The sequence below is a fragment of the Scyliorhinus canicula genome, chromosome 13 (assembly GCF_902713615.1).
Source record: "Scyliorhinus canicula chromosome 13, sScyCan1.1, whole genome shotgun sequence".
Lineage (NCBI taxonomy): Eukaryota > Metazoa > Chordata > Chondrichthyes > Carcharhiniformes > Scyliorhinidae > Scyliorhinus > Scyliorhinus canicula.
This window is the reverse complement of record NC_052158.1, coordinates 104452612-104480340: the sequence shown is the minus strand read 5'-3', so window position 1 is coordinate 104480340 and position 27729 is coordinate 104452612. Positions and strand designations below refer to the sequence as shown.

The window sequence follows — 27729 nt, the reverse complement described above, 5'->3', positions numbered from 1 at the left end:
GGAGGTGGAAGAGGCGTCAGTAGAGGAGCTGAAAACGAAGTGGGAGGGGGAGCTGGGGGAACAGATCGAAGACGGGACATGGGCTGATGCCCTGGAGAGGGTAAATTCTTCCTCCTCGTGTGAGCGGGCGGCTTAGCCTCATTCAATTCAAGGTGCTGCATAGGGCCCACATGACTGGGACAAGGATGAGTAGGTTCTTTGGGGGTGAAGATAGGTGTGTCAGGTGCTCGGGGAGTCCAGCGAACCATGCCCATATGTTCTGGGCATGCCCGGCACTGGAGGAGTTCTGGAAGGGGGTGGCAAGGACGGTGTCAAGGGTGGTGGGATCCAGGGTCAAGCCAGGATGGGGACTCGCGATCTTTGGGGTTGGGGTAGAGCCGGGAGTGCAGGAGGCGAAAGAGGCCGGTGTGCTGGCCTTTGCGTCCCTAGTAGCCCGGCGAAGGATTTTGCTACAATGGAAAGACGTGAGGCCCCCAAGCGTGGAGATCTGGATCAATGACATGGCAGGCTTCATTAAGATAGAGGTGGTCAAATTCGCCCTCAGAGGATCGGTGCAAGGGTTCTTTAAGCGGTGGCAACCTTTCCTCGACTTTCTGGCTCAACGATAGGGTACTGGGACAGTAGCAACCGGGGGGGTGGGGGGGGGGGGGGGAACGATGACTATGTTTGCTTATTTTATTTTAAATTTGATTTATTTAATTTTAATTTATGGTTAAGTTTTCTTGTTGGGCGGTGGGGGAAGTGTGATACACGTGACGTTACGGTTTGGGGGGATTTGTGGGTGTTATGGGGCAGTTAGTTGCATATTATTACTTGTTGTTATACTTTTATATTTTCTGTAAAAAATTCCAATAAAAATTATTTAAAAAAAAAAAGAAAAGAAAAGGGTCGGCAAAGTTGGCATGGAGGCACGTACATAGGTGACAGGTGACCGGCCACTCCCAGTGGTGAAGGGGTGTCTCCAGTGGGAGCTTTTGCCGTACCGGACATATTCCGCAGCATTGGACAAGCCACTGGATCTCCGTGTCCATATCCTGCCACTACGTAACTGTAGACATCTTAATCTTTGAACTTGAGGCTCCCCGTTCTGGAGGTCCACAGGGAAGGGACCTTGCCCCTTTTATGGAATTACCACACGTGTCCCCCAAAGGAGGTTACCGCCTTCGATGCTGAATTACGCTATCTTGGTAGTAATTGCCTTCAGCTTGCAGGGAAGCTTATGATGCTGGGCCCCATACAAAGCAAACCCTGAATAGCAGGGGATCGAATTGGGTCCACGCATGCAAATGGGCCTTGAAGGGCTTGGTAATGGCGGCCATGTTGATGCTAGAGGGAGTTGGCGGCCTGGTCAGGAGTGGGCTCAAGGCTTGCTTGCGCGATATGCATCCCAGAGCAATGTTGCAGCACTTACTAATACGTCGCCAGTATGAGGCCCATTGCTGAATCCTAGCCAACACAATTTGTGGGGGGGTCGGGGGGGGGGGAGGAAGAGGAAGGATAAGACAAATAGCTTTGTCCTCAAACAGCCCCAATAATGGCTTGTGATTGGTCAGCACGGTGAATCGACACCCATCGACATACTCATGGAACCTCCTGACGGCAAACACCAGGGCCAAACCCTCCTATTGAATCTGGGCATAGCTGCACTCAGCTGCAACCAGTGCCTCAGAGGTAAAAGCGATTGGACACTCCTTCTCGTCATCCATCCGATGGGACAATACCGCCTGATGCCCCGTCACAAGTGACCACGAGTGGCCTTACAGGGTCGAAATGGGCGAGCAGCCAGAAAGATGACAGCTGCTTCTTCACCTCCATGAACACAGTCTCCTGTGGCGGACCCATGACCACGCCTGGTCATTCTTGAGGAGCTTGCGCAGGGGCCCAACATGGTCGCACAGCTAGATATGAACTTGCTGTAATAATGTACGAGTCCCAGGAATGAATAGAGCTCCTTCGCTCCCCCAGAATGGGGGCCAGCCAGATGGCCAGTACCTCATCTCTAACTATCCCTGTCCACGCAGTAGGCTAGATTAGTCACCCCACAGGCATGGAAAACGTATTTTTTCCTATGGAGGCAAACACCAGAGGCCGCAAAGTGACGGAGCACCTCTTCGAGGTTATCCAGGTGGGTCCAGTACAACATCCCGGTGACCAACAAATCGTTGAAATAATCGGCCACATGCGAGAGGCTGTGCGATGTGTTTTCCATCACATGCTGGAAAATGTTGCAGGCTGATGATACACCGAAAGGTAACCTGGTTTATTCATACAACCGTGTTTACCATGACGCACTTCTGAGATTCTGGATCCAGCAGCAACTGGAGGTACGCATGGCTTGTGTGTGAAAGCCCCCCCTCGCTGAATTGGCATTCCAACTTGGAGGTCCTGTTCACAGTCATCTTATAGTCGCCATAAATGCATATGGTAAAATCAGGCTTCCAGGCCGGGACGACCAGCGGTGCCACATCCGCAAGGTGTTCAAGCACAGCAGCCACCCGAGGCAGAAACCGGACGAGCACAGAAATTCCTCCCAAAATACCTCAGTCGAGGCAGAAGCGCTTCAATCAATAGTGGCTGAGCAAACTGGGGCCCACTCAACGACCAGGGGTAGGCAAGCAGACTGCTGCCCATAGACTACCGGGCCATCATAGTTCCAGCTGTCGCCAGCAGCTCTCCATGGTCATAAAAACTCTTAACACGAGTGGCCAACTGGATCTCGTGTCCTGCAATGACAAGAGCTGCACTCCTGTCCGGATTTTCTTGTCTGTGGTCGACGAAACTGACCTCCTGAAGCCTAGAGAGAGCAGCCGGGTACCGCAGAAATGGTGCCGTCTGCAACTCCGTCTGATCCTCGTTGCCAGTGTTACGATTTCAAGGAAGCGACCACACGGGAGCATAAGGAAACAAGAGGTTTAATGAACGAAGAATGAAAACTCTATACACACCACTCCCGAAGGGTCTCCTGTGCCCAGCCCACTCTGGGGCTGGGGCTTTCATGTCCTGGTTTGTTTCCCCCTTGATGAGGTAGGTTCGCCCCCTCAGCTGGGTAGTTCATATTCCAGAAGGCTCACAGCCCGGTCTCGTGGACCTCGTGTAGGTTAAACAAGTGTGATGGTGCTAAGGATCAGACTCGTGGCTTTTCTCTGCACTACCTCCTGCAATTGAACGGCCTTAAAAAAACTGGACAATAATTCAAAGGTGCAGCCTGATTACATCGCTGTACAGTTCAATCACAATTGCCCTGACCTGTATTCGTTTTTTGTCACGATTTTCGAATTGCTTGATGTAGTCCACATGAATTCTAGCACCGATTTTGACAATGCCCCACAGAAGATTAAGAAAAATTAAAAGTTAATGGGTTTCAAGGAAGAATTCAAAGTTCAATTCCAACTTGGTTCATTGGGAAGCAAAGGTTTATTGCCAACTTGTTTTAGTCACTGGAAGGTAGCTTCCCTTCGGGTTCCATAGAGCTCAGTAGGTCCCTTCCTGTTTGTGGTATGTTTCAATGACTTGCAAATTAAGAAGTTTCAGAATACACGATAAAGGTCATGTGGTTGATAGTGAGAAATAAAGCTGTGGATTTCAGGAAGCTATCAAAGGCCTGGTCAGGTGGCAGGAAAGTAGTAAATGGAATTCAAACTGGAAAAGTGAGAGTTAATGCATTTTGACAACAGAATGTATCACAAATGGCCGAGATAAAAAATGACCGTGGAATGTAGGTCTACAGATCCCTGAAGAAAGGAAGTGACCAAGAACGTATAGAGTAAGAGATCAGGGAGAACAAAATGAGTGTTGCACAGCAGCTAAAGTACTTCATACAGTCTGGTCACATGAAGGAAATGATCAGGAGAGGGTTACAGAGGGGATTCAAAAGGATATTGCCATGAATGATGAATTTTAGTTGAGCAAATTTTTTCCAGGTTGAATCATTTATCACTTTTCTGCCCACCTTGCTAGTCCATCGATAAACTGGAGTTGCGCTTGGAAAAGAGATTTAATTGAGCGTATAAAATTATGAGGGCCCAGATAAAGTGGATAGGAAGGACCTACTTCCGTTAACAGAAAAGTCAATACCATCGGCCAAAGATATAAATTAATTTGCAACGGGATTAGAGTTAAGCAGTAATTTTCACACTCGAGAGTGGCAAGAGTCTGAAAAGAGTGTGGCCAAGGCAAAAATGCTCATCGGATTGAAAGGAACTCAGATGCCACACCTATAGATGAAGAGCTGAACTTTTGATTAGACTTGGTAGCTCTCACAGTCAGCATGGACACAACAGGCCAAATGGCCTTTTCCTACTCTATAAACCATTCTACTGTATTGGTTTTGTAATTCTGGGTTGATTGGACATGTTGAAGAATTAACCAAAGCTTTTTCCTAACAGCAAAGACTATTTGTGTTTCTTTCCCCCCAGCCCCTTCTTCCTGTGCACCATATTCCACAATTTAGCAAAATAATCCATGCTGCTACAGTGCAAAGAGAAATAGAAAAAGAGAAGACACTTAGATCTTTATGCTTCTGGCTCAGCACAGATACTACCAATGGATACCTAATGTGGCTATGTCCTCTAAAATGTCTCCTGTGTCAGGCATCTGAATCAAGAGCAGTCTGTCATTCAATAAGATTACGGCTGATCTGACTCTACATTCAGTTCCACACATCCACCTATCTCTGATAAGCTTTCACACACTTACTCATCAAGAATCTATCTAGCTCAAAAAATATTCAAAAACTCTGCTTCCACTGCCTTTTGGAGGAAGTGTTCCAAATACTCACTTTTTAAAAAATATATACATTTTTATTCTCCTTTTGAACATTTTCATCAAATTTACACCCACCCACCAAATACCCATCAAGATTTTAAGTACAAAACAAACACAAAGGAAAACTAATCAGGAATCCACCATCATCCCATATATAATTACCAATACCCTATACATTCAAACCCCCCCCCAATGTTTGATGTCAACCACTTCTTGAAATGTATGATGAACAAGGCCCATGAATCATAGAACCCTTCCATCCTTGCCCTCAGCTCAAACTTCACTTTTTTGAGCATTAAGAACTCCAGCAGGTCCCCCGCCACACAGAGGCACAGGGCGGAGAAGCTGACCTCCACCCCAACAGGACCTGGCTTCAGGTGATCAACAAGGCGAAGGCTAAGACACCTGCCTCCTAACCCCAGCCTATCTGATACCCCAAATATGGTTTGCAGGGGGCTCAGGTTCAAGTTTCATATGTACCACCTTCAAGATTACCATGAAGACCTCCCTCTAATTCTCCTCCTGCTTTGGACAGAACCAAAACATATCAACATGATTAGCCCCTCTTCTCCACGCCCCCCCCTCCAAAACGGCATGCACAAACATCCACCACCCCCTCAAAGAGTCAGCTCACCCTCGTCCTTGTGAGGTGCGCCCTATACACCGCCTTCAACTGTATCAGCACCAACCTTGCACACGAAGTGGAGGCATTCACCATCCGGAGCACCTCAGACCACAACCCCTTCTCCATTCCATCCCCCGACTCTTCCTCCCACTTTGCCTTAATCTTCTCCAGCAATACCTAATCCTCCCCCAGAATCACTGACACCACCACCTTCTCCATTCCCCCTGTCATCAGTAACCACTTCCAACAGTGTGGAGGCCAGCGCCACCAGAAAGCTCGGTACCTCCTTGCGAGTGAAATCTCGGACCTGCATATGACTAAATATCTCCTGCTGCCCCAACCCCTGTTTCTCCCCCAGCTCCTCCAGCCTCGCAAACCGCCTCCCCAGAAACAAATCCTTTAATACCCTAACTCCGCTTTCCTCCCATCTCCGAAATTTTCCATCACACTTCCCTGGCTCAAACCTATGGTTTCCCCAAATCGGCATTTCCCTTGACCGCACCCACAACCTAAAGTGCTGCTGCAACTGCTTCCAGATCTTCAACATCGCCATCACCACCGGACTCCCCAAATATTTTCCCAGGGCCATCGGGAGCGGCGTTGATGCCAATGCACTCAATCCCGACCCCATGCACAGACTCTCCTCACTAACCCACTAGTGGGTTCTAACCCACTGAGTGTCCCCACTCTAACCCAGCTCTTCATCTTCTCAGCATTTGCCACCCAGTAATACAATAAATTTGGGAGACCCAACTCCCCTGACTGCCGTCCTCTCTGCAACATCCTAGCCACCTTCTCCTCCCCCTCCAATAAATGAGGTAATCACCTTTTCCACCTCCTTAAAAACACCTCTGGCAAAGGGTCACCAGCCTACAGAATGGCAGCCTCCCCCCCCCCCCCCCCCCCACCTCAATTGGTACACCACAAAATATTTTCTTTTGTCCAAATTTAGCTTCTATCCCGAAAGAGACCCAAACACTCGAAGCAGCTCCAGTATACCACCCATCGGCGCACTTGTTTCCGACACATATAATTACAAATCACCTGCATACAAAGATTCTCTATGCTTCACTACCTCCCGCACTATCCACCCCCCAAATTCAACATGATGGCCAAAGGCTCAATCGCCAGCACAACAGGGCGGACATAGGACATCCCTGCCTGGTCCCTCGGTGCAAAGCAAAATACCCAGAATTCATACTATTCACGTGGACACTCGTCCTCGGCTCCCTGTATAGAAATCTTACCCACTCCACAAATCGCAGCCCAATCCCAAACTGCTGCAAAACTGCCATCAAATACCCCCACTCTCCCCGGTCAAATGCATTCTCGGTATCCCACACCACCACCACCTCCATCTCCCTCCCCTCCGCTGGTGCCATAACTTCATTCAATACCCTCCTAATGTTCGAAAAGAGCCGCCTCCCTTTCACAAACCCCATCTGGTCTTCCCCTCACCTTCGGGGGGCACTTCCAACTTCCCCGCCAATACCTTTGCGTCCACACTCAAAAGTAATATGGGCCTATACGACCCACATTCTGTCGGATCCTTATCTTTCTTGAGCAACAAGGAGATCGATGCCTGCCCCAAAGCCTGTGGCAACACCCCCTTCCCCATCACCTCTGCAAACATCCCCACTATCAGCGGCGCCAACTTATCCCAAAATGTTTTATAGTACTTCCCCGGAAGCCCATCTGGCCCTGCCACCGTCCCCGACCACATCCTCCCAATTGGATCCTTTATCTACTGCTCCCCTATCATCTCCTCCAATGTGGCCCTACTCTCCTCCTCCCAACCTCAGATATTCCAAACCATCCAGGAATTTGTGCATCCCCCGGTGGTTCCACCCTATACAACCTCTCAAAGTATTAGCTTCCAGTTTCTTCAATGAACAAACACAAAGATTAAAATTTAGTTCATACCCTGAACTTGCTGCTTTGAGTAGAATTGGCCACAAGATGAGTTATTTTGCCGGTGTATTCTTTACGAATGGTTGCTCCCATATGATGTGCCAGGGCAACAAGAATAAGCTGCGGATTGAAAAAAGGTGATCATTGTCAAATTAAATTATTCTCGTTGCTGTTGATTTCATAGAATTTACAGTGCAGGAGGCCATTCGGCCCATCGAGTCTGCACCGGCTCTTGGAAAGAGTACCCCACCCAAGCCCATACCTCCACCCTATCCCCATAACCCAGTAAACCCACCTAACACTAAGGGCAATTTGGACCTTAAGGGAAATTTAGCATGGCCAATTCACCTAACCTGCACATCTTTGGACTGTGGGAGGAAACCGGAGCACCCGGAGGAAACCCATGCACACACGGGGAGAACGTGCAGACTCCACACAGATAGTGACCCAAGCCAGGATTCGAACCTGGGACCCTGGAGCTGTGAAGCATTTGTGCTAACCACTATGCTACCGTGCTGCCCAAATGGGAATGAGGAATGGGAAATGAAGAACAAGACATATTTTTACATCTTTTACAAAATGAAATCCAACTAACTAATCAACCCATGTTTATCAACTCCCATTCGTAGTAAATTTATCAATTTATATGGTGCACCTGCTATTCTTATTAAAGTCTTTTTGAATAAGTAAAGGATGCCACAATAATCATCAGCCCTTTCTACCTGGCTCTCCTCAAAAATAATTGGTTGCAATTCAAAAATAAATTTACAGTAGTATCATCTAGAGTAACCAGTATTCCATGGGTGCTTGCAGTAAAATTTTAAAAGCATTAGTTTAAACTAAATAATTATTCCTGTTAAGACAATCAGAAGAGCCAGGCATACCATGGAGAGTAAAGAGTGCAGCAGAGAAAAATAAATTATGCAATTAAACTCAAAGTATGCAAGTAAACTCACTCAACAATAACACTGTTCGGTCACGTGTGTGATTTGCAAATTTTTAAAAAGAAATTATCTTGTTAAGACATTGTTACTATAATTGATATCATAGCCCAACAGAAGGGGAAATTTAAATCAAATGGTTAATGCAGAACTTCGAAATAGAATAATTTCAACTATTTTTCCAGGGAGCCCATGTTTTGGATTTTGTTTGGGGGCCAAGTTAAAAATATTATTGAAAACTACAGTTTGTATGATTCTTCATGAACACCTTGAGGTTATGAATTCAAAGTGTATGCTTCCTGAATACTGGATGGTTACTGACCAAATTGGGGGAGAAAATAACAATACTATGGGGAACAGAGTGGATCTGCATATCGATGTAACATCCAATGTATGAAGTCACAATGTTCACTTTCAGAATCCTTGTCATACTATACTACATAGTCACCATAAATCATGGTCACCATAAATCAATCAGTGGAACCTGGACAAAACAAAAAAGAGTAAATGCTCACCAACTTGTCCTTCTTGAATCCAGTGAAACACAAGACCAGATCCAACATACTTGTGCAATATAATGGCCGGGATGTGAAAGGCAAAGGCTACAGGGAAGCAACATAGTAGCTTAATTAAAATAATCATTTCAATACATAAAGATTTCTGAATATATGAGATAGGAAATATTCCTAACTCCATTTCTTTTTAAATGTGGGTTGAGTCATCATGCCAAGTTAAAGTTATAAATATACTGTGCCTCTTGCATAAGTCTCTACAAGCACAAATCAGGAACCAGAATGGAACAGCTGGATGTCAGCTTTTTCAAAAGGAAAATTACCTTACAATTAAGCATGGCAAAAATTCTCCAGAGAAGCAGAAATATTAAAGTCGATATGTTCCTCTGCTTTGCATTTACATTGTAAACCCACTTTTGGAATTAACACTGCAACCCCATTAATAAGTTCCTGATGCTGTGGAAACTGCTCTACTCGTATTGCAATCCAGGTTTGAAAGCTTATGATGTTACAAACATGCAATAGCGTATTTACCCTTGCAGCTGGAGTATATTACAAAACTGCATCTGTGATCCTTCAGATCTGCTGATGCCAGTTCTTGATTAGCTACTTGCATATCCTCAGCCAATGCAGAAGATTGCCATTCAAACTCTCAAGGCAAATCAACAGCCAAATCAGAGGATCGTTACAGTGCAAGAGGTGTCAATTAGCCCACTGTGTCTGCACCAGCTCTCTAAATTAGTATTAGAAGTCCCCTGCCTTTGCCCCGTACCCCGGCAAATTGTTTATTTTCAAATAATTGTCAGGATACCGGGCGAGAACCCAGCATTTGTTAGGTTTTCTGGCAGAGAACGGCAAACAATTATTTTTAATCCGTAAAACTGTGGAAAGGATACTTCACCCCAGGAGTAGGACTCTGGCCAATAGGTACCTTTTATGTTAAAGCAAACTTCAATTTCAATATAGATTTATCAAAGAAATAGCTTTACAATTATCAGTTTAACCGTTCTTAAACAAAAGGAAAAACTTGAACTTACTATCTATACCTGCTACTAACCCGATACAAGTCAGATTAGCTGTGCAGAGAAACCGATCCTTTCAGGACCAGATCCAGTACACTTCACAACCGAGCAGTATTTGGCAAAACCTTTGTTCAACTTTAAATATTTTTCTTATCAGACTCAAATCCTTTGCAAACTGCAAAACCGCATAGACCTGGCTCCCCCCCTTTAATTACATCATCTGCATCCCATGAAGATGCCACATGATCTGCTTAGCTAGAAGTAAATACAACGCCTCATAAATGATCTCCTCTCCAGGGAATCTGCAGAAACCATAACATAGAACAGTACAGCACAGAACAGGCCCTTCGGCCCTCGATGTTGTGCCGAGCAATGATCACCCTACTCAAACCCACGTATCCACCCTATACCCGTAACCCAACAACACCCCCCCCCCCCCCCCCCCCCCCCCACCACCTTACGTTTTAGGACACTACGGGCAATTTAACATGGCCAATCCACCTAACCCGCACATCTTTGGACTGTGGGAGGAAACCGGAGCACCCGGAGGAAACCCACGCACACACGGGGAGGATGTGCAGACTCCGCACAGACAGTGACCCAGCCGGGAACCGAACCTGGGACCCTGGAGCTGTGAAGCATTTATGCTAACCACCATGCTACCGTGCTGCCCACGGTAACAATATCCCATTAGTCTGTTCATCTGTTATAAAAGTGGTTGGAATGAATCATGAGCTAACCTTTTATGACTCCTTAATTACAGCTTTAGTAGACAGAGTCTGGATACCTTAACCGTGGTTCTTTAATATTACTGCAACAAATATATACCGTAACCAGGTTTTGACAAACCTTACTGCAACGGATATATATCTCTATCAAATTTCCTTATAGCCCAGTCCCAACTTCAAAAATCTATTCCTCATAACTGAAGTGATGAAACCATTCTTGTAAACTACTTCTTCACTCTCTTCAATGCATTTATATTCTTCCTATAGTGTGGCACGCAGAGCTGTACACAATCGGTCTAACTAGTGTCTTCTTATAAAGTTCAGCATAACCTCCTTGCTCTTGTATTCCATGCCATTATTAATAAAGCCCAGAACACTATGCCTTATTAGCTGCTCTCTCCACCTGTCCTGCTGCCTTCAATGATTGATGCACATGTACACCCAGGTTCCTCTGCTCCTGCACATCTTAAGAATTTTACCTCTTTTACTGTTTGGCCATTTATCATACAATTATAGAATTTCCATGCAGGAGGCCATTCTGCCCATCGAGTCTGCACCAGCTCTTGGAAAGAGCACCCTACCCAAGGTCCACACCTCCACCCTATCCCCATAACCCAGTAACTCCACCCAACACTAAAGGGAAATTTTGGACACTAAGGGCAATTTAGCATGGCCAATCCACCTAACCTGCACATCTTTGGACTGTGGGTGGAAACCCACACACACACGGGGAGAATGTGCAGACTCTGCACAGACAGTGACCCAAGCCGGGAATCGAACCTGGGACTCTGGACCTGTGAAGCAATTGTGCTAACCACAATGCTACCGTCCTGCCGCTTCTCTACATTGAACTTCATCTGCCTCGAATCTGCCCACTCCTCCCCTTGCCTACGTCCTTTTGAAGTTTTACACTGTCCTCTTCACAGTTTACAATACTTCCAAGTTTCGTACCATCCGCAACTTTGAAATTGTTCCCTGCACACCAACATCTAGATCATTAATTAATAAATAACCATCTGGAAAAAACAAGTGTCCCAATGCCAACCCTGGGGAACTCCACTAAAAACCTTCCAACAGTCAGAAAAATATCCATTGACCATTATTTTTGGCTTCCTATTATACAGACAATTGACCACATGGCTACTGTGCCTTTTGTTCCTTGAGTTACAACTTCTGTTATGTGGCACAGTATCAAATGCCTTTTAAAAGTCCATGTACACCTCCAGTTAAATTTGTGAAACACAATTTCACAAACTCTGGCTCTTCATAAAAAAAAACACATTTTTCATTGTGACTACCAATCCTATCCAGAATAATTGTTTCTAGAAGCTTGTTCAGCACTGAAGTTAAACTCACCGGCCTGTTATTGCTATCCTTACAACCTTTTCTGAAGAAGAGGCCAACATTTGCAATTCTTCAGTCATCTGGCACCTCCCAAGTCTCGGGAAGACTGAAAGATTACCCCTGTAATTTCCACCCTCATATTGACTCGCCCCATGAATACACTTGTGCATTAGCTGCTAAAACCACCCAGGCTCTACAAACAGAATTTTTAAACAAAAACATTCTAACCTCAGGCTTTTAACCCTTAAATTGACCACTACCCGTCTAATCCAAATTTTTCCAACATCTCCCAATCGTCATTAACATTTACATTGATGATTATCCATACCTCTCCTTTTCTAGCACAATGAAGTAGAACAGGAGGCCCCAGTATTCTAGCATTCATTTTGTGCAAGGTCCCATACGGTTGGCCTTCGAATTCTCCCAGCACAAATATAGTCGCCGTCTCAATAGTTTCAGTCCCAAGATCTTCTAAGCTTTCTGATTTAAAAAATGGCAGCTTGATCTCCTAAGTCATCATGAATAGAAAAAACAAAGAAATTAGAAACACAAATTCTCCACATTGTGCAGAAGGCACATGATCTTTGGGCAAGAACAAATAAAAATCTTAATTTTCATTTTTTAAAAAATAAATTTAGAGTGCCCAATTAATTTTTTCCAATTAAGGGGCAATTAACCAGCACATCTTTGGGTTGTGGGGGCGAAACCCACGCAAACACAGGGACAATGTGCAAACTCCACACAGTGACCCAGAGCCGGGATTGAACCTGGGAACTCGGTGCCGTGAGGCAACAGGGCTAACCCACTGCGCCACTGTGCTGCCCTGAAAAAAATAATTTTTTAAAAATCTTCATTTTCAAGCGACACAGAAAATTAAAACCTTCCACTTTTTAAAGGATGAATGCAAGTATGTCTGTATGTATTTGCTCAAAATTGTTTCTTATAGCATGTTAGGAATGTTGGGTGCTTTACCAATAAGATGAATTACCACAGTAACAAAAGAACCAGAATTTCAAAATAAATGTTCCCGTAATAGATCACACATCACTGACACGTACAGATGAAAAGATAATGAATATGATTGAAGTTTTAAACATGGCATTATTACCTCCAAGGCTTTCAGGATCTCTTCAGTGTCTCCAACATTTCCCATTAACGCAACTTGTGTTTGAATAAGAGGTGTGCCTAGAAAACAAAACCAAAAATTTATGAGCAGAAATTGATCTTCCACAGCACTGACTAAATGTAGTTTTCAAATGAAATAATTAGATCAGAGTTAATGTTGCCAACAGGTTAAGTATCAACTTGCAAATCCTTCCAACGTATGCCAACAGCAGTTGATAAGAGAGAAGATGATTCCTGGTCAGCCATTTGATAGAAAGAAAATTGGAGCCTCTACCATATAAATAGCTTTGGACAACATGCAAGTCCCCAAAGCAACTTCGACTCCTTGCGGGTGGGATGGCGTGGTTTGCTGTATAGCCAGTGTGGATAGGGTTGGTGCAAAAAGCAGAAAGTTTGATCATGGTTCCATCTGGGTTGCAGTGGGACCAGCCCCTTTACCCTACCCATAGTGCAAGTTGTGGCATTGTCGCATCAGACCTGCCTTTGTGCAGAGAACTGAATATATGTATAATACAAACTGCCAAATCAAGAACATGACACATTCTAATTGCACCTACTGGCCAAAGACGAGAGAGATTTCAACTATCTGTGGGTACTGGAAGTGAAAATTCACAAAAGTTATCAAAAATGTTCAAGAGATCAACAGGACAAGGCAGTTATAAAAATAGGAGCCCAACATACAAATGCACGTGGCAGAATAAATTTTAAAAATTGGTTAAAACACACATATTAAGCTTAAAGAATATATCATGCTAGTCATTAGAACCAACTACAAACCAGATCGGACGGAGGTAAATATTTCAGGTTATAGAATGCATAAGAAGAACAAAAATATGGGCAAGCAGAAACGATGATAGATCTTCAGGTACAAGAATTATTGATAGCTTAAGTCACTTAAAGCTAAAGGAGTAAATAACAATGGGAAAAAGAAAGATGGGTTGCACCTAAAATGCCCCTTACCTTTTAGAACATAGAACAGTACAGCACAGAACAGGCCCTTTGGCCCTCGATGTTGTGCCGAGCAATGATCACCCTACTCAAACCCACAAATCCACCCTATACCCGTAACCCAACCCCCCCCCTTAACCTTACCTTTTAGGACACTACGGGCAATTTAGCACGGCCAATCCACCTAACCCGCACATCTTTGGACTGTGGGAGGAAACCGGAGCACCCGGAGGAAACCCACGCAGACATGGGGAGAACGTGCAGACTCCGCACAGACAGTGACCCAGCCGGGAATCGAACCTGGGACCCTGGAGCTGTGAAGCATTTATGCTAACCACCATGCTACCGTGCTGCCCTCATAGGAGTGATTTTATTTATTTTCAACAATTGTTATTTTCATTTCAAATTCCCAGGATTCGGTTTTATTTTTACTCTGTTTTACAATCACACTCAGTAACAAGTGGATGCCAATGCAAAATTCACCATAATTTTATGATGAACATTCACAAAGATGTGAAGGCATTAGAGGGAGTATGAAAAGATTTATGATATTGGCACACCTTGTATTTATATAGCACCTTCAGCATAATGAAACGTCCCAAGGTGCTTCACAGGAATATTAAAAATTTAGGACAACAAACCACAGAAAGAAATATTAGATCAGGTGACTAAAGATAGGTTTTAGTATCCTGAGGTAAGAGTGGCAGAGAGGTAGCGAGGTAATTCCAGAGCTTGGGACCTAAACAATTGAAGGTAGAACCACCAATGTTGCAGCAATTAAAATCAGTCATGCACGAGACACCCGAATTAGGGGAGCTAATAGGAATCAACTATTTCCTGATAGATCTGAAAGGTAAAAGAAGGCTATTTAGTGTAAATATTAAGTCCCTGTTTCAGGGATTTAATTGAGGATTAGGAATTGAGGATTAAGAATTCCAATCAGGAATTGAGGATTTCAGCACTCATAACCTTAGGTTATGATAAAACACGACTTGAACAGAGACACAAAAAGCCTGACATGCATAAACTAATTGGAGATTAAAACAACATTTTTACTAAGCAAAGATAAAAAAGCTATTGTTCTAACAAACATATTTTCAAAGATAATTTGACATTAGAACATAGAACATAGAACACTACAGCGCAGTACGGGCCCTTCGGCCCTCGATGTTGCTCCGACCTGTGAAACCATCTGAAGCCTATCTGACCTACACTATTCCATTTTCATCCATATGTCTATCCAGTGACCACTTAAATGCCCTTAAAGTTGGCGAGTCTACTACTGTTGCAGGCAGGGCGTTCCACAACCCTACTACTCTCCGAGTAAAGAAACTGCCTCTGACATCTGTCCTATATCTATCACCCCTCAATTTAAAGCTATGTCCCCTCGTGTTGGTCATCACCATCCGAGGAAAAAGACTCTCACTGTCCACCCTATCTAACCCTCTGACTATCTTATATGTCTCTATTAAGTCACCTCTCAGCCTTCTCCTCTCTAACGAAAACAACCTCAATTCCCTGAGCCTTTCCTCGTAAGACCTTCCCTCCATACCAGGCAACATCCTAGTAAATCTCCTCTGAACCCTTTCCAAAGCTTCCACATCCTTCCTATAATGTGGTGACCAGAACTGCACGCAGTACTCCAGGTGCGGCCGCACCAGAGTTATGTACAGCTGCAGCATGACCTTGTGGTTCCGAAACTCAATCCCCCTGTTTATAAAGGCTAGCACACCATATGCCTTCTTAACAGCCCTATTAACCTGGGTGGCAACTTTCAGGGATTTATGTACCTGGATGCCGAGATCTCTCTGTTCATCTACACTACCAAGAATCTTGCCATTAGCCCAGTACTCTGCATTCCTGTTACTCCTTCCAAAGTGAACCACCTCACACTTTTCCGCATTAAACTCCATCTGCCACCTCTCAGCCCAGCTCTGCAGCTTATCTATGTCCCTCTGTATCCTATAACATCCTTTACCACTATCCACAACTCCACCGACCTTCGTGTCATCTGCAAACTTACTAACCCATCCTTCTACACCCTCTTCCAGGTCATTTATAAAAATGACAAACAGCAGTGGCCCCAAAACAGATCCTTGCGGTACACCACTAGTAACTGAACTCCAGGATGAACATTTGCCATCAACCACCACCCTTTGTCTTCTTTCTGCTAGCCAATTACTGATCCAAACCGCTAAATCACCTTCAATTCCATACTTCCTTATTTTCTGCAATAGCCTACCGTGGGGAGCCTTATCAAACGCCTTACTGAAATCCATATACACCACATCAACAGCTTTACCCTGATCCACCAGTTTGGTCACCTTCTCAAAAAACTCAATAAGGTTTGAGACATGACCTACCCTTCACACAACCGTGTTGAGTATCGCTAATCAACTTGTTCTTTTCAAGATGATTATAAACCCTATCTCTTATAACCTTTTCCAACATTTTACCCACAACCGAAGTAAGGCTCACAGGTCTATAATTACCAGGGTTGTCTCTACTCCCCTTCTTGAACAAGGGGACAACATTTGCTATCCTCCAGTCTTCCGGCACTATTCCTGTCGACAAAGACGACATAAAGATCAAGGACAAAGGCTCTGCAATCTCCTCTCTGGCTTCCCAGAGAATCCTAGGATAAATCCCATCTGGCCCAGGGGACTTATCGATTTTGGCATTTTCTAAAATTGCTAACACCTCCTCCTTTTGAACCTCAATTCCATCTAGCCTGGTCGACTGAACCGGAGTGTTCTCCTCGACAACATTGTCTTTCTCCAGTGTAAACACTGACGAAAAATATCCATTTAATGCTTCCCCTATCTCCTCTGATTCCACACACAACTTTCCACTACTATCCTTGATTGGCCCTAATCTTACTCTAGTCATTCTTTTGTTCCTGATATACCTATAGAAAGCCTTAGGGTTTTCCTTGATCCTATCCGCCAACGACTTTTCGTGTCCTCTCCTCGCTCTTCTTAACTCTCCCTTTAGGTCCTTCCTGGCTAACTTGTAACTCTCAAGTGCCCTAACTGAGCCTTCATGTCTCATCCTAACATAAGCCTTCTTCTTCCTCTTGACAAGTGCTTCAACTTAGAACATAGAACATAGAACAGTACAGCACAGAACAGGCCCTTCGGCCCTCGATGTTGTGCCGAGCAATGATCACCCCACTTAAACCCACGTAACCTGTATACCCGTAACCCAACAATCCCCCCATTAACCTTACACTACGGGCAATTAGCATGGCCAATCCACCTAACCCGCACATCTTTGAACTGTGGGAGGAAACCGGAGCACCCGGAGGAAACCCACGCACACACAGGGAGGACGTGCAGACTCCACACAGACAGTGACCCAGCCGGGAATCGAACCTGGGACCCTGGAGCTGTGAAGCATTGATGCTAACCACCATGCTACCGTGAGGCCCCAAACTTCCTTAGTAAACCACGGTTCCCTTGCTCGACAACTTCCTCCCTGCCTGACAGGTACATACTTATCAAGGACACGCAGCAGCTGTTCCTTGAAAAAGCTCCACATTTCGATTGTACCCATCCCCTGCAGTTTCCTTCCCCATCCTATACATCCTAAATCTTGCCGAATAGCATCATAATTGCCTTTCCCCCAGCTATAATTCTTGCCTTGCGGTATATACCTATCCCTGCCCATTGCTAAAGTAAACATAACCGAGTTGTGATCACTATCACCAAAGTGCTCACCTACATCTAAATCTAACACCTGGCCGGGTTCATTACCCAGTACCAAATCCAATGTGGCCTTGCCCCTTGTTGGCCTGTCTACATACTGTGTCAGAAAACCCTTTAAGACATGAGCTGTACCAGTAATCTGATCAAGGATGAAGCAGGCACATGAAGATAGCAACATGAAGGCACTGTTCATAATGTGGATAAAATGAAGTCAGCAGAAAACCAGTAGAAGCTAGTTTTGATAATAGCAGAGAATCGCATAACATAACATACACAAATATTCAAACATGAAACATTCAGAATTTATGTTGCACATTAAGGATTGACAGATAACCGTCGAATCAAATACATTTGATTCTCACCCAAACCAATTAGGACGACTTAGAGGTGTAAATAGATGGCTGAAGATTGATAAGATTTCCTATAAACATGATGGTCCGTATAACCATTTTTATTCCGGGATCATCCTCTACTTGACCTAACTATTCGCTATCTCTATTTTTCATATTTTCACTTTTCCAGTAAATGCAAGCTGTTTTGCCGTAAGCAAAAAAACATTTCTGTATTATTTTGAAAGTTAAATTGTGTACAAGTTACTTCACTAAGTCCTTTTGCTAGCTGGACTTTATTGAGAATAGATTTAAGTTTCTCTCAATTGTAATCAAGTAGAGGCAATAAAGATTCTTGTTTGCATCCGAGAAGTTTAACTCCAATTTCTACTGAGTTTTAGTGTTGCTAGACTTCACTAATTCCACATGGTAGATCTCAACAGGAGCGCAGATATCTAGAAGGATTACAGAGCTAGGAAGGGGAAAGACAACGGAAGGATTTTAATTTTTTTAAATCAGCACATTGCATGACGGAGCCAATGTAGGTCAGTGAGCACAGAGGACATACTGCGAAATGAGACATAAATAAGAGTTTTAGATCTCAGGTTTCCAGAGGGTGATCAGCCAGGAGTACACTGGAATAGTCGAGAGGTAGCAATAGTATGGTTTAGGGTTTCAGCATCAGATGAGCTGAGACAAAAGCAAAGTTGAGCCATGTTACATGGGTGGAAATAGGCAATCTCAGCGATGGTGCAAACACAAGTTCAGAAACCCATCTCAGGATCAAATGTGACACTAAATTGCAAACAGACTGACTTAACCTCAAGACTGTTGCCAGTGATAGAGATGGAGTCTACAACTTGGGAACAGATGTTAGAGTGGTTCCAAGGCAATGGCTTCAAGCCTCCCAATATTTAATAGGAGGGGATTTCTGCTTATGTTTGATATTTGTCAGTACTGGATGTTGGAAAAGCAGCAACAGTGGAGGAGTAAAGGTAGGGAATGGTGAGGTAGAGCTGGGTGTTGGCAGCGTACATGTGTAAACAAACTCCATGCCTTTCAATTATGTCACCAAGAGGCACCATGTAGTTAAGAAACAGAATTTGGGGGGCGGGGGGGGGGGGGGGGGGGGGGGGGGGGGTGGAGGAGAGGAGAGACAAGGATAAATTTTGGGGACACCAAAGGTAATAGTGCAGGAGCAAGAAAAGAAGAAGTCAATGCAAGTTCTAGGAATGGAACCAAGTGAGAGCAGTGGGGTGGTGTTGGAGGATGATGGTGTGGTCACCCTAGTCAAATGCTGCAGACAGGTCGGGAAGGATGAGAAAGGAATGTTTAACTTATTCACAGTCACATGAAAGTCACAAGTGATTTACTACAAGAGATGTTTCAGTACTGCAGGAGTAGAAATGTTTTTGAAGGGATTCAAACATGGAGTTATGGGAAAGATGTGAGAAGTGACAACACAGTCAAGGACTTTGGAAAGGGAGGTTGAGATGAGACAGTAGTTTGCAAGGTGGAAGGATCAACAATTGGTTTTGAGGGGACGGTGTGATGACAGGTTTAATGAGGGACTTCAGTTAGGTTGATAAATTTAAGCGAGGGCTATTCTCCAGAGAAAAAAAGTTTAGAAAGGATTTGATAGAAGTGTTCCAAATCATGACCAATCTAGGCAAGAGCACATGCGAAGAAACTGTTCCCATTGGCAGAAGAGTTGAAAACCCGAGGGCACCAAAAGAGTCAAAAGGCGACAAGAGGAAAAACTATTTTTTATGCAGTTTAAGTATTTTTCTTTCATATATGGTTTGTTGTAAAGGCCAACATTTATTGCCCATCCGCAATTGCCCTAAAGTGTGGCGGTGATCACTTTCTTTAGTCACTGCATGGATACGCATAGCGCTGTTCGGAAGGGAGTTGCAGGATTTTGATCCAGCAACAGTGATAAAGTTCCTACTCAGGATAATATGTGGTTTGAAGGGGAACTTGTACATTATGGTGTTTCCATGTTTCTGACTCCCTTATCCTTCTAGGTGGTAGCGATCACAGGTTTGGAAGGTGCCGTCGAAGGAGACATGGCGAGTTGCTGCAGTGCATCATGCCACTACCGAATGCTGGCAGTGGAAGTAATGCTAGCTCTTTGACCTTGATGATGACGACAAGGTAGAGTGCTGTCAGAGCGACATTCATCGATGCAAGTAAAGTGCAATCCATCACACTGCTAAGTGCTTTGGGGAGATAGGTGGTGAGGTACTCCTGAATTACCAGCCACAAACCAGCCCATGTCGGTACAATGTTTATATGATTAGTCCAGTTCAGTTTCTGGTCAATGGGATGATGTCGAAAGAGGCTTCCACCTATGGTAATACTATTGAATTTCATGGGAGTAATAATTAGAATCTGCAATGCCCGAGTGTGTGTCGAGGCAGATTCAATTTTTATTAGATTACAAATTGCTGGTAGAACTTTGAAAATCTTTCAGATTTTAAGTGCCCCAGAGTAATGCTCAAGGGGAGCAAATTAGAGCTGTTAGTAAACCAGTTCAGACCGGTTTCTTTTCGCAAGGGAAGCAGAGGCTTTAAAAACTAGTTTGTTCAGTGCCTTGGACAGAGTACCATTTTTGCTCTGAGTGCCAGGGGTTACGGTAAGAGTGAGAGTTTAGGGAAGTGGGGAAGGGAGCTGGAGCTGGAGCCCAGAGTCAGCACGGAGATTTCAAACGAGTGGGAGCAGAGGTTAAAATGTAAAAACAAATTAAATGAAAGAGAGATGCAGGGCTATGCGATGTGTTGTACCATCGACACGACATGGGAGCTGTGGACTCCATTGTGGTTATAGAATCATAGAAGCCAGACAGTGCAGAAGGATGCCATTTGATCCATCACGTCTGCACTGACCCTTTGAAAGAGCACCCTACCCAAACCCCATCTCCATAACCTAACCTGTACAGCCTTAGACACCAAGGGGCAATTTAGCATGGCCAATCCACCTAACCTGCACATCTTTGGACTATTCTGAATGAACACATCTGTAGGAAGTTTTGTATGATTGAGGAACTTTGGCTCAGATTTGATGAGTTGAAGTCTGAGCTTCGAATGCAGCAACAAATCAGGGAGAAGAGGAGTTGATTGGACGCTGTGTTTCAGGAGGCAGTCACACCACTTAGACTAACTACCTTGAATTCAGATTCAGCCAGTGATCAGGAGGATGTGACTGAGTGAGGTAGGTAGAGAGATCTGGGAGGTAGGGCTGCAGTCCTTGCCCAACAGGTTTGAGATTCTTGCTCTCGGTGTGGATGAGAGCAGGGACTGTAGAGAGGATCGGCAAACACAGCACCGTGGTACAGGGAGCCATTCTGGGGGGGGGGGGGGGGGGGGGGGGGGGGGGGAAGAGAGAGAAATGTAACTTAGTTGTAATCAGGGATAGCATAGTTAGGTGCATAGACACTGTTCTCCGTGACCAAGATCGAGAGTCCCGAAGGTTGTGTTGCCAACCTGGTACTTGGGTTCGGGATGTCTCTTTTAAAGCAGACCAAGGCAGGCCAGTTCAATTCCCGTACCAGCCTCCCTGAACAGGCTCCAGAATGTGGCGACTAGGGGCTTTTCACAGTAACTTCATTTGAAGCCTACTTGTGACAATAAGCGATTTTCATTTCATTTCAAGAGTGGTAAGGTAAAGATCCAGTTGTCGTGGTCCACGTAGATACAAATGATATAAGCATAACATGGATAGAGGCTATGCTGAAGGAATATGAACAGCTATGGGCTAAATACGGGCTACACGGTAGCATAGTGGTTAGCACAGTTGCTTCACAGCTCCAGGGTCCCAGGTTCAATTCCTGGCTGGGTCACTGTCTGTGCGGGTTTCCTCCCGCAGTCCAAAGATGTGTGGGTTAGGTGGATTGGCCATGCTAAATTGCCCTCAAGTGTCCAAAAACGGTACTTTGGGATTACTTGGTTACGGGGATAGGGTAGATACGTGGGCTTGAATAGGGTGCTGTTTGTAAGGGCCGGTGCAGACTCAATGGTCCTATGATTCTATGATAAATTTAAAAAGCAGAACCGAAAAAGGTCATAATCCCTGGATTACTACCTGAGCCAATAGCAAATTGGTGCAGGGTCAATAAGATTAAAGAAGTAAATGCGTGGCTCAAAAGTTGTGGGGGAGAAATGGGTTTGAATTCATGGGGGCCAGAGGAGTTTCACAAGAAGGATCCTGGGAATTATGGACTTTGTCATACGAGGAGCAGTTGAGAATTCTGGGTCTGTACTCGATAAAGAGTTTAGAAGGATGAGGGGGGATCTTATTGAAACTCAAGAGTACCGAGGGACCTCGATAGAATGCGTTCATAATTAATAAGGGGATATGGGGTTATCGGGAGGAAGCAGGAGAATGGGAATGAGAAACATCAGCTATGATTGAATGACGGAGCACACTCAATGGGCCAAGTGGCCTAATTCTGCTCCTATATCTGACAGTCAATTGTGATTTTCAAAAGGAAATTATGAAATGAAATGAACAAAATGAAAATTGCTTGTCACAAGTAGGCTTCAAATGAAGTTACTGTGAAAAGCCCCTAATCCGGCGCCTGTTCGGAGAGGCTGGTACGGGAATTAGAACATAGAACATTACAGCGCAGTACGGGCCCTTCAGCCCTCGATGTTGCGCCGACCCGTGAAACCATCTGAAGCCTATCTGACCTACACTATTCCATTTTCATCCATATGTCTATCCAGTGACCACTTAAATGCCCTTAAAGTTGGCGAGTCTACTACTGTTGCAGGCAGGGCGTTCCACAACCCTACTACTCTCCGAGTAAAGAAACTGCCTCTGACATCTGTCCTATATCTATCACCCCTCAATTTAAAGCTATGTCCCCTCGTGTTGGTCATCACCATCCGAGGAAAAAGACTCTCACTGTCCACCCTATCTAACCCTCTGACTATCTTATATGTCTCTATTAAGTCACCTCTCAGCCTTCTCCTCTCTAACGAAAACAACCTCAATTCCCTGAGCCTTTCCTCGTAAGACCTTCCCTCCATACCAGGCAACATCCTAGTAAATCTCCTCTGAACCCTTTCCAAAGCTTCCACATCCTTCCTATAATGTGGTGACCAGAACTGCACGCAGTACTCCAGGTGCAGCCGCACCAGAGTTATGTACAGCTGCAGCATGACCTCGTGGCTCCGAAACTCAATCCCCTTACTGATAAAGGCTAGCACACCATATGCCTTCTTAACAGCCCTATTAACCTGGGTGGCAACTTTCAGGGATTTATGTACCTGGATGCCGAGATCTCTCTGTTCATCTACACTACCAAGAATCTTGCCATTAGCCCAGTACTCTGCATTCCTGTTACTCCTTCCAAAGTGAACCACCTCACACTTTTCTGCATTAAACTCCATCTGCCACCTCTCAGCCCAGCTCTGCAGCTTATCTATGTCCCTCTGTAACCTATAACATCCTTCCGCACTATCCACAACTCCACCGACCTTCGTGTCATCTGCAAATTTACTAACCCATCTTTCTACACCCTCTTCCAGGTCATTTATAAAAATGACAAACAGCAGTGGCCCCAAAACAGATCCTTGCGGTGCACCACTAGTAACTGAACTCCAGGATGAACATTTGCCATCAACCACCACCCTTTGTCTTCTTTCAGCTAGCCAATTACTGATCCAAACCGCTAAATCACCTTCAATTCCATACTTCCTTATTTTCTGCAATAGCCTACCGTGGGGAACCTTATCAAACGCCTTACTGAAATCCACATACACCACATCAACAGCTTTACCCTGATCCACCTGTTTGGTCACCTTCTCAAAAAACTCAATAAGGTTTGTGAGGCATGGCCTACCTTTCACAAAACCGTGTTGAGTATCGCTAATCAACTTGTTCTTTTCAAGATGATTATAAACCCTATCTCTTATAACCTTTTCCAACACTTTACCCACAACCGAAGTAAGGCTCACAGGTCTATAATTATCAGGGTTGTCTCTACTCCCCTTCTTGAACAAGGGGACATTGAATTGAACCATGCTGCTGGCTTGCCTTGGTCTGCTTTCAAAGTCAGTGATTTAGCCCTGTGCTAAATTAGATAATTATCAAGGGCAGCAAATTAATGGGAACACCACCACCTCAAAGTTCCTCTCCAAGCCACACACCATTCTGATTTGGAACTATATTACCATTCCTTCGTTACTGGGTCAAAATCCTGGAACTCCCTACAGCACAGCTGGTGAATCTACGCCACACAGATTGCAGATATCAAGAAGTGCTTCACTGCCACTTTCTCAATGGTAATTAGGGATTGTAAATAAATGCTGACCTAGACAATGCACATATCTTGTGAAAGAATAAATGTAAAAAATCTGAAGAGGAAAGAAATTGCGAGATGCGACGAAAAAAAGCAGGGGAGTGGGACTAGCCGAGTTACTCTTGAAAAGAACCTGCATGAACACAACAAACCAAATTATCCTGCTCTGTATAATAGCCATTCTATTTTAGAATTTTCTGGGGAGGGATGAAAGAGGGGGGAACTATATTCACAACCTTTGGGTTCAATGTTGGGTCCACCATCTAGAGATTTCTCTAAAAGCCTATTGAGAAAACATCTGCTAAACACAACATATTGAGGGGGGGGGGGGGGGGGGGGGGGGGAAGAGAAAAAAATCAATTACTAAGGTACGCAAATACTAGTCTGTCATTTAAGTGGAGCAGAGTAGAGTGAGCATTTAGCTTCACAAAATCATAGATCAGTGTCCACTCTCTTAATATCACCGACACGTTGGGGCAGCAGGGTAGCATGGTGGTTAGCATAAATGCTTCACAGCTCCAGGGTCCCAGGTTCGATTCCCAGCTGGGTCACTGTCTGTGTGGAGTCTGCACGTCCTCCCCCTGTGTGCGTGGGTTTCCTCCGGGTGCTCCGGTTTCCTCCCACAGTCTAAAGATGTGCGGGTTAGGTGGATTGGCCATGCTAAATTGCCCGTAGTGTCCTAATAAAAGTAAGGTTAAGGGGGGGGTTGTTGGGTTACGGGTATAGGGTGTATACGTGGGTTTGAGTAGGGTGATCATGGCCCGGCACAACATTGAGGGCCGAAGGGCCTGTTCTGTGCTGTACTGTTCTATGTTCTACGTTCTCTGTTCCAGTGGTGGGCAATCTGTGGCCCAGGGACCACATGCAGCCCAGCTGGGTTGAGAGTGCAGCCCACAAGATATTTTGTAGACTGTTACCCACGCTCAGGGTTGCCGCATTCCATGGACTTAGGTCCAGATAGTTTATTTCCTATCAGTATGACTAAAGTGATATAAATGTAAAGCAAGGGCAAGTGAAGTGAGAGCCTTGCATTTCTTCTGCATTCAAAGTGTAAATTTTTATTTTGTTTTGAAGATAATTCAGGGGCCGATTTAGCTCAGTTGGTAGAAAGCTAGTTTGTGGTGCAAAGCAAGACCAGCAGCACAGGTTCAATTCCTATATCGGCTGAGGTCAGTCATGAGGCCTTGCCCTCGCCGAAGGTGTGGTGACCCTCAGTTAAATCACCCCTAGTCAGCTCTTCCCCTCAAAAAAGGGGAAAGTAGCCATCTGGGAATATGTGCAGCACGGTAGCACAGTGGTTAGTACAGTTGCTTCACAGCTCCAGGGTTGCAGTTTCGATTCCCAGCTTGGGTCACTGTCTGTGCAGAGTCTGCATGTTCTCCCCGTGTCTGCGTGGGTTTCCTCCCACAGTCCAAAGATGTGCAGGTTAGGTGGAATGGCCATGATAAATTGCCCTTAGCGTCCAAAAAGAATAGGTGGTGTTACCAGGATAGGGTGGAGGCGTGGGCTTGAGTAGGGTGCTCTTTCCAAGAGCCAGTGCAGACTGGATGGGTCGAATGGCCTCCTTCTGCACTGTAAATACTATCTATTCCATGGCGACTACTTTATAGTTACATTAATGCATAAATGCTCATGCTATTTCAACAACTCACTATGAAATATTGCAGAACACTTTACCCGATGAGGGAGCAGCGCTCCGAAAGCTTGTGATAAAGTCCAACAAACCTTTTGGACTTTAACCTGTTGTTGTGAGACTTCTTACTGTGCCCACCCTAGTGGTTCCAGCATCTCCACATTATGAAATGTTTGGCATGTATTAAATCTATTTAATCTTATTTGGGGGCCCCAAATGATGATTTGGGTCATGGTTAGTCAAGAAGCCCGATTTCAATCATGTGGCCGAGGTTGCCCATCACTGCTCTATTCCCAACAAAAGCATTACGGTATTTCTGCACATCTGTAACTTCCAGTGAAGAGGTATTAAGTTAGTAATACAGCATAGGGACCAAACTAAACTCTATCTTTGACAGAGCTTTGGCAAGAGTCATTCAGACTCGAAGCATTTCCTCCCTTCTCTCTCCACAGATGCTGTCGGCCCTGCTGATATTGTCTAGTATTTTCTGTATCAGATTCCAGCATCCACAGTAATCTGCTTTTACCACTGTGTATGCAAAGATCAGTTTCCTTAACTACAGCAGTTCTTTTTTTAAAGTGCGTCTAACATCACCATAAGTCAGTGTAGCCATCTGGGATGGCCACTTTCAACTAAGCACAGAGCAACTCGCAAAGACTGATGGGTAAAATGGACAAGCCAAGAATCAGGCAGGTTCCGAGCTTGAAATGCATATTTGTCAGCACAGTCCAGACAGTATCAAAACTCCACCCATTAGCATGTTAATCGCTCAGCTGGTGAGCCCAGCTGAGCAGCAGTTATCCCTTCGAACCCAAGAGATCCAGAATTGAACAGCGGCCACTATTTCCTGACCTAAACCGGGTGCCCGAAGTCAAGTACAGGTTGTCTTGGTAATAGGTGTAGTTAACAAGTAGTGTTTATGTTGCATGATTGATTGTCTGTAAATAAAGTACTCTTGAACTAACTAACTGGTGTTTGGCTCTTTGACCCATAACTGGTTGAAACTTGTGATGGTATCATTCCATACCTGGCGACTAATTCGGACATAGACAATATAGAAAGAAGGCAAATTCACCGATTGCCTTAATTGGAACAGAGCCAGAGTAAAGACCAAGTAGTAGAGATAAAACGCACAACATCAGTACAAAAAGTGAAGCCTGCTGAGGAAACAACTTCATCTTTTACGTCAGCGGTGACTGCATCTTCCAGAATCGGTCGCCGAGGGGTGTTTGTGAATGTTCCCTACCCGCTTTCTGACATGGAAATTGGCGTCTCGCTCAAATCACCCTCGTTACCTTCCGCGGCGTCCGGTGAGACCTCGGCGAGTAGATGCTCCTTGGAGGAGTCGGCAAGTCTGGAGTCGAAGACGGACGAGTCCACCAGGAAACTCCCGGCCGTGGAGCTCCTTTCGGCCATTGCCGGCTCGCTTGTGAGCAGCGACTCGCCGGCCCACCGTGTCAGGTCAGTTGAACAAAGGCTCCCTGTAAAATCGAAGCGGCCTCCGACGCACGCCGTGGCTTAAAGCCGAGGACGAGTCCCGGTTTAAATTTGACGCTCCCTCGTCTCCAAACGACTTTGGAATCTCAGCATCGCCAACGGAAAATTCAAACCGCCGCTCGCTCTCCTAAACGCTTGTTTGATTGGTCCGCACATAACGGATTGGCAGGCGCTAAAGGCCTTTCCTGATTGGCTACTCGCGGAGACGTGGTGGTTCTCACATGTGATTGGTCCCGAGGACACCGATGTGATAGGCCACCGAGCCGCCGTCCCTGATTGGATAAAGATGAGCTTCTCCTCGAGCTGTTGAGACAAAAGCCAAACGTTCTCGATGCT

At 45.0% G+C, this 27729-nt stretch overlaps 1 protein-coding gene across 5 annotated transcripts in view; it reads right to left on the bottom strand.

Moving 5' to 3' along the window:
• The window catches only part of ect2 (epithelial cell transforming 2), a 91491-nt gene extending 63982 nt beyond the window's left edge, over positions 1–27509 (bottom strand). For 4 of the 5 annotated variants that reach the window (XM_038816139.1, XM_038816140.1, XM_038816142.1 and 1 more), the window contains exons 1-5: positions 27192–27509; positions 12956–13032; positions 12176–12355; positions 8757–8843; positions 7313–7420 (exon numbers count right to left, since the gene is read on the bottom strand). In XM_038816139.1, the coding sequence (XP_038672067.1) occupies positions 7313–7420; positions 8757–8843; positions 12176–12355; positions 12956–13032; positions 27192–27312 (573 nt within the window). In that variant the 5' untranslated portion in view covers positions 27313–27509. Of the gene's footprint in view, positions 1–7312; positions 7421–8756; positions 8844–12175; positions 12356–12955; positions 13033–27142 lie in introns of all 5 variants that reach the window. The other variant, XM_038816141.1, reaches the window with a different exon arrangement.
• Positions 27510–27729: the final 220 nt, after the last annotated feature.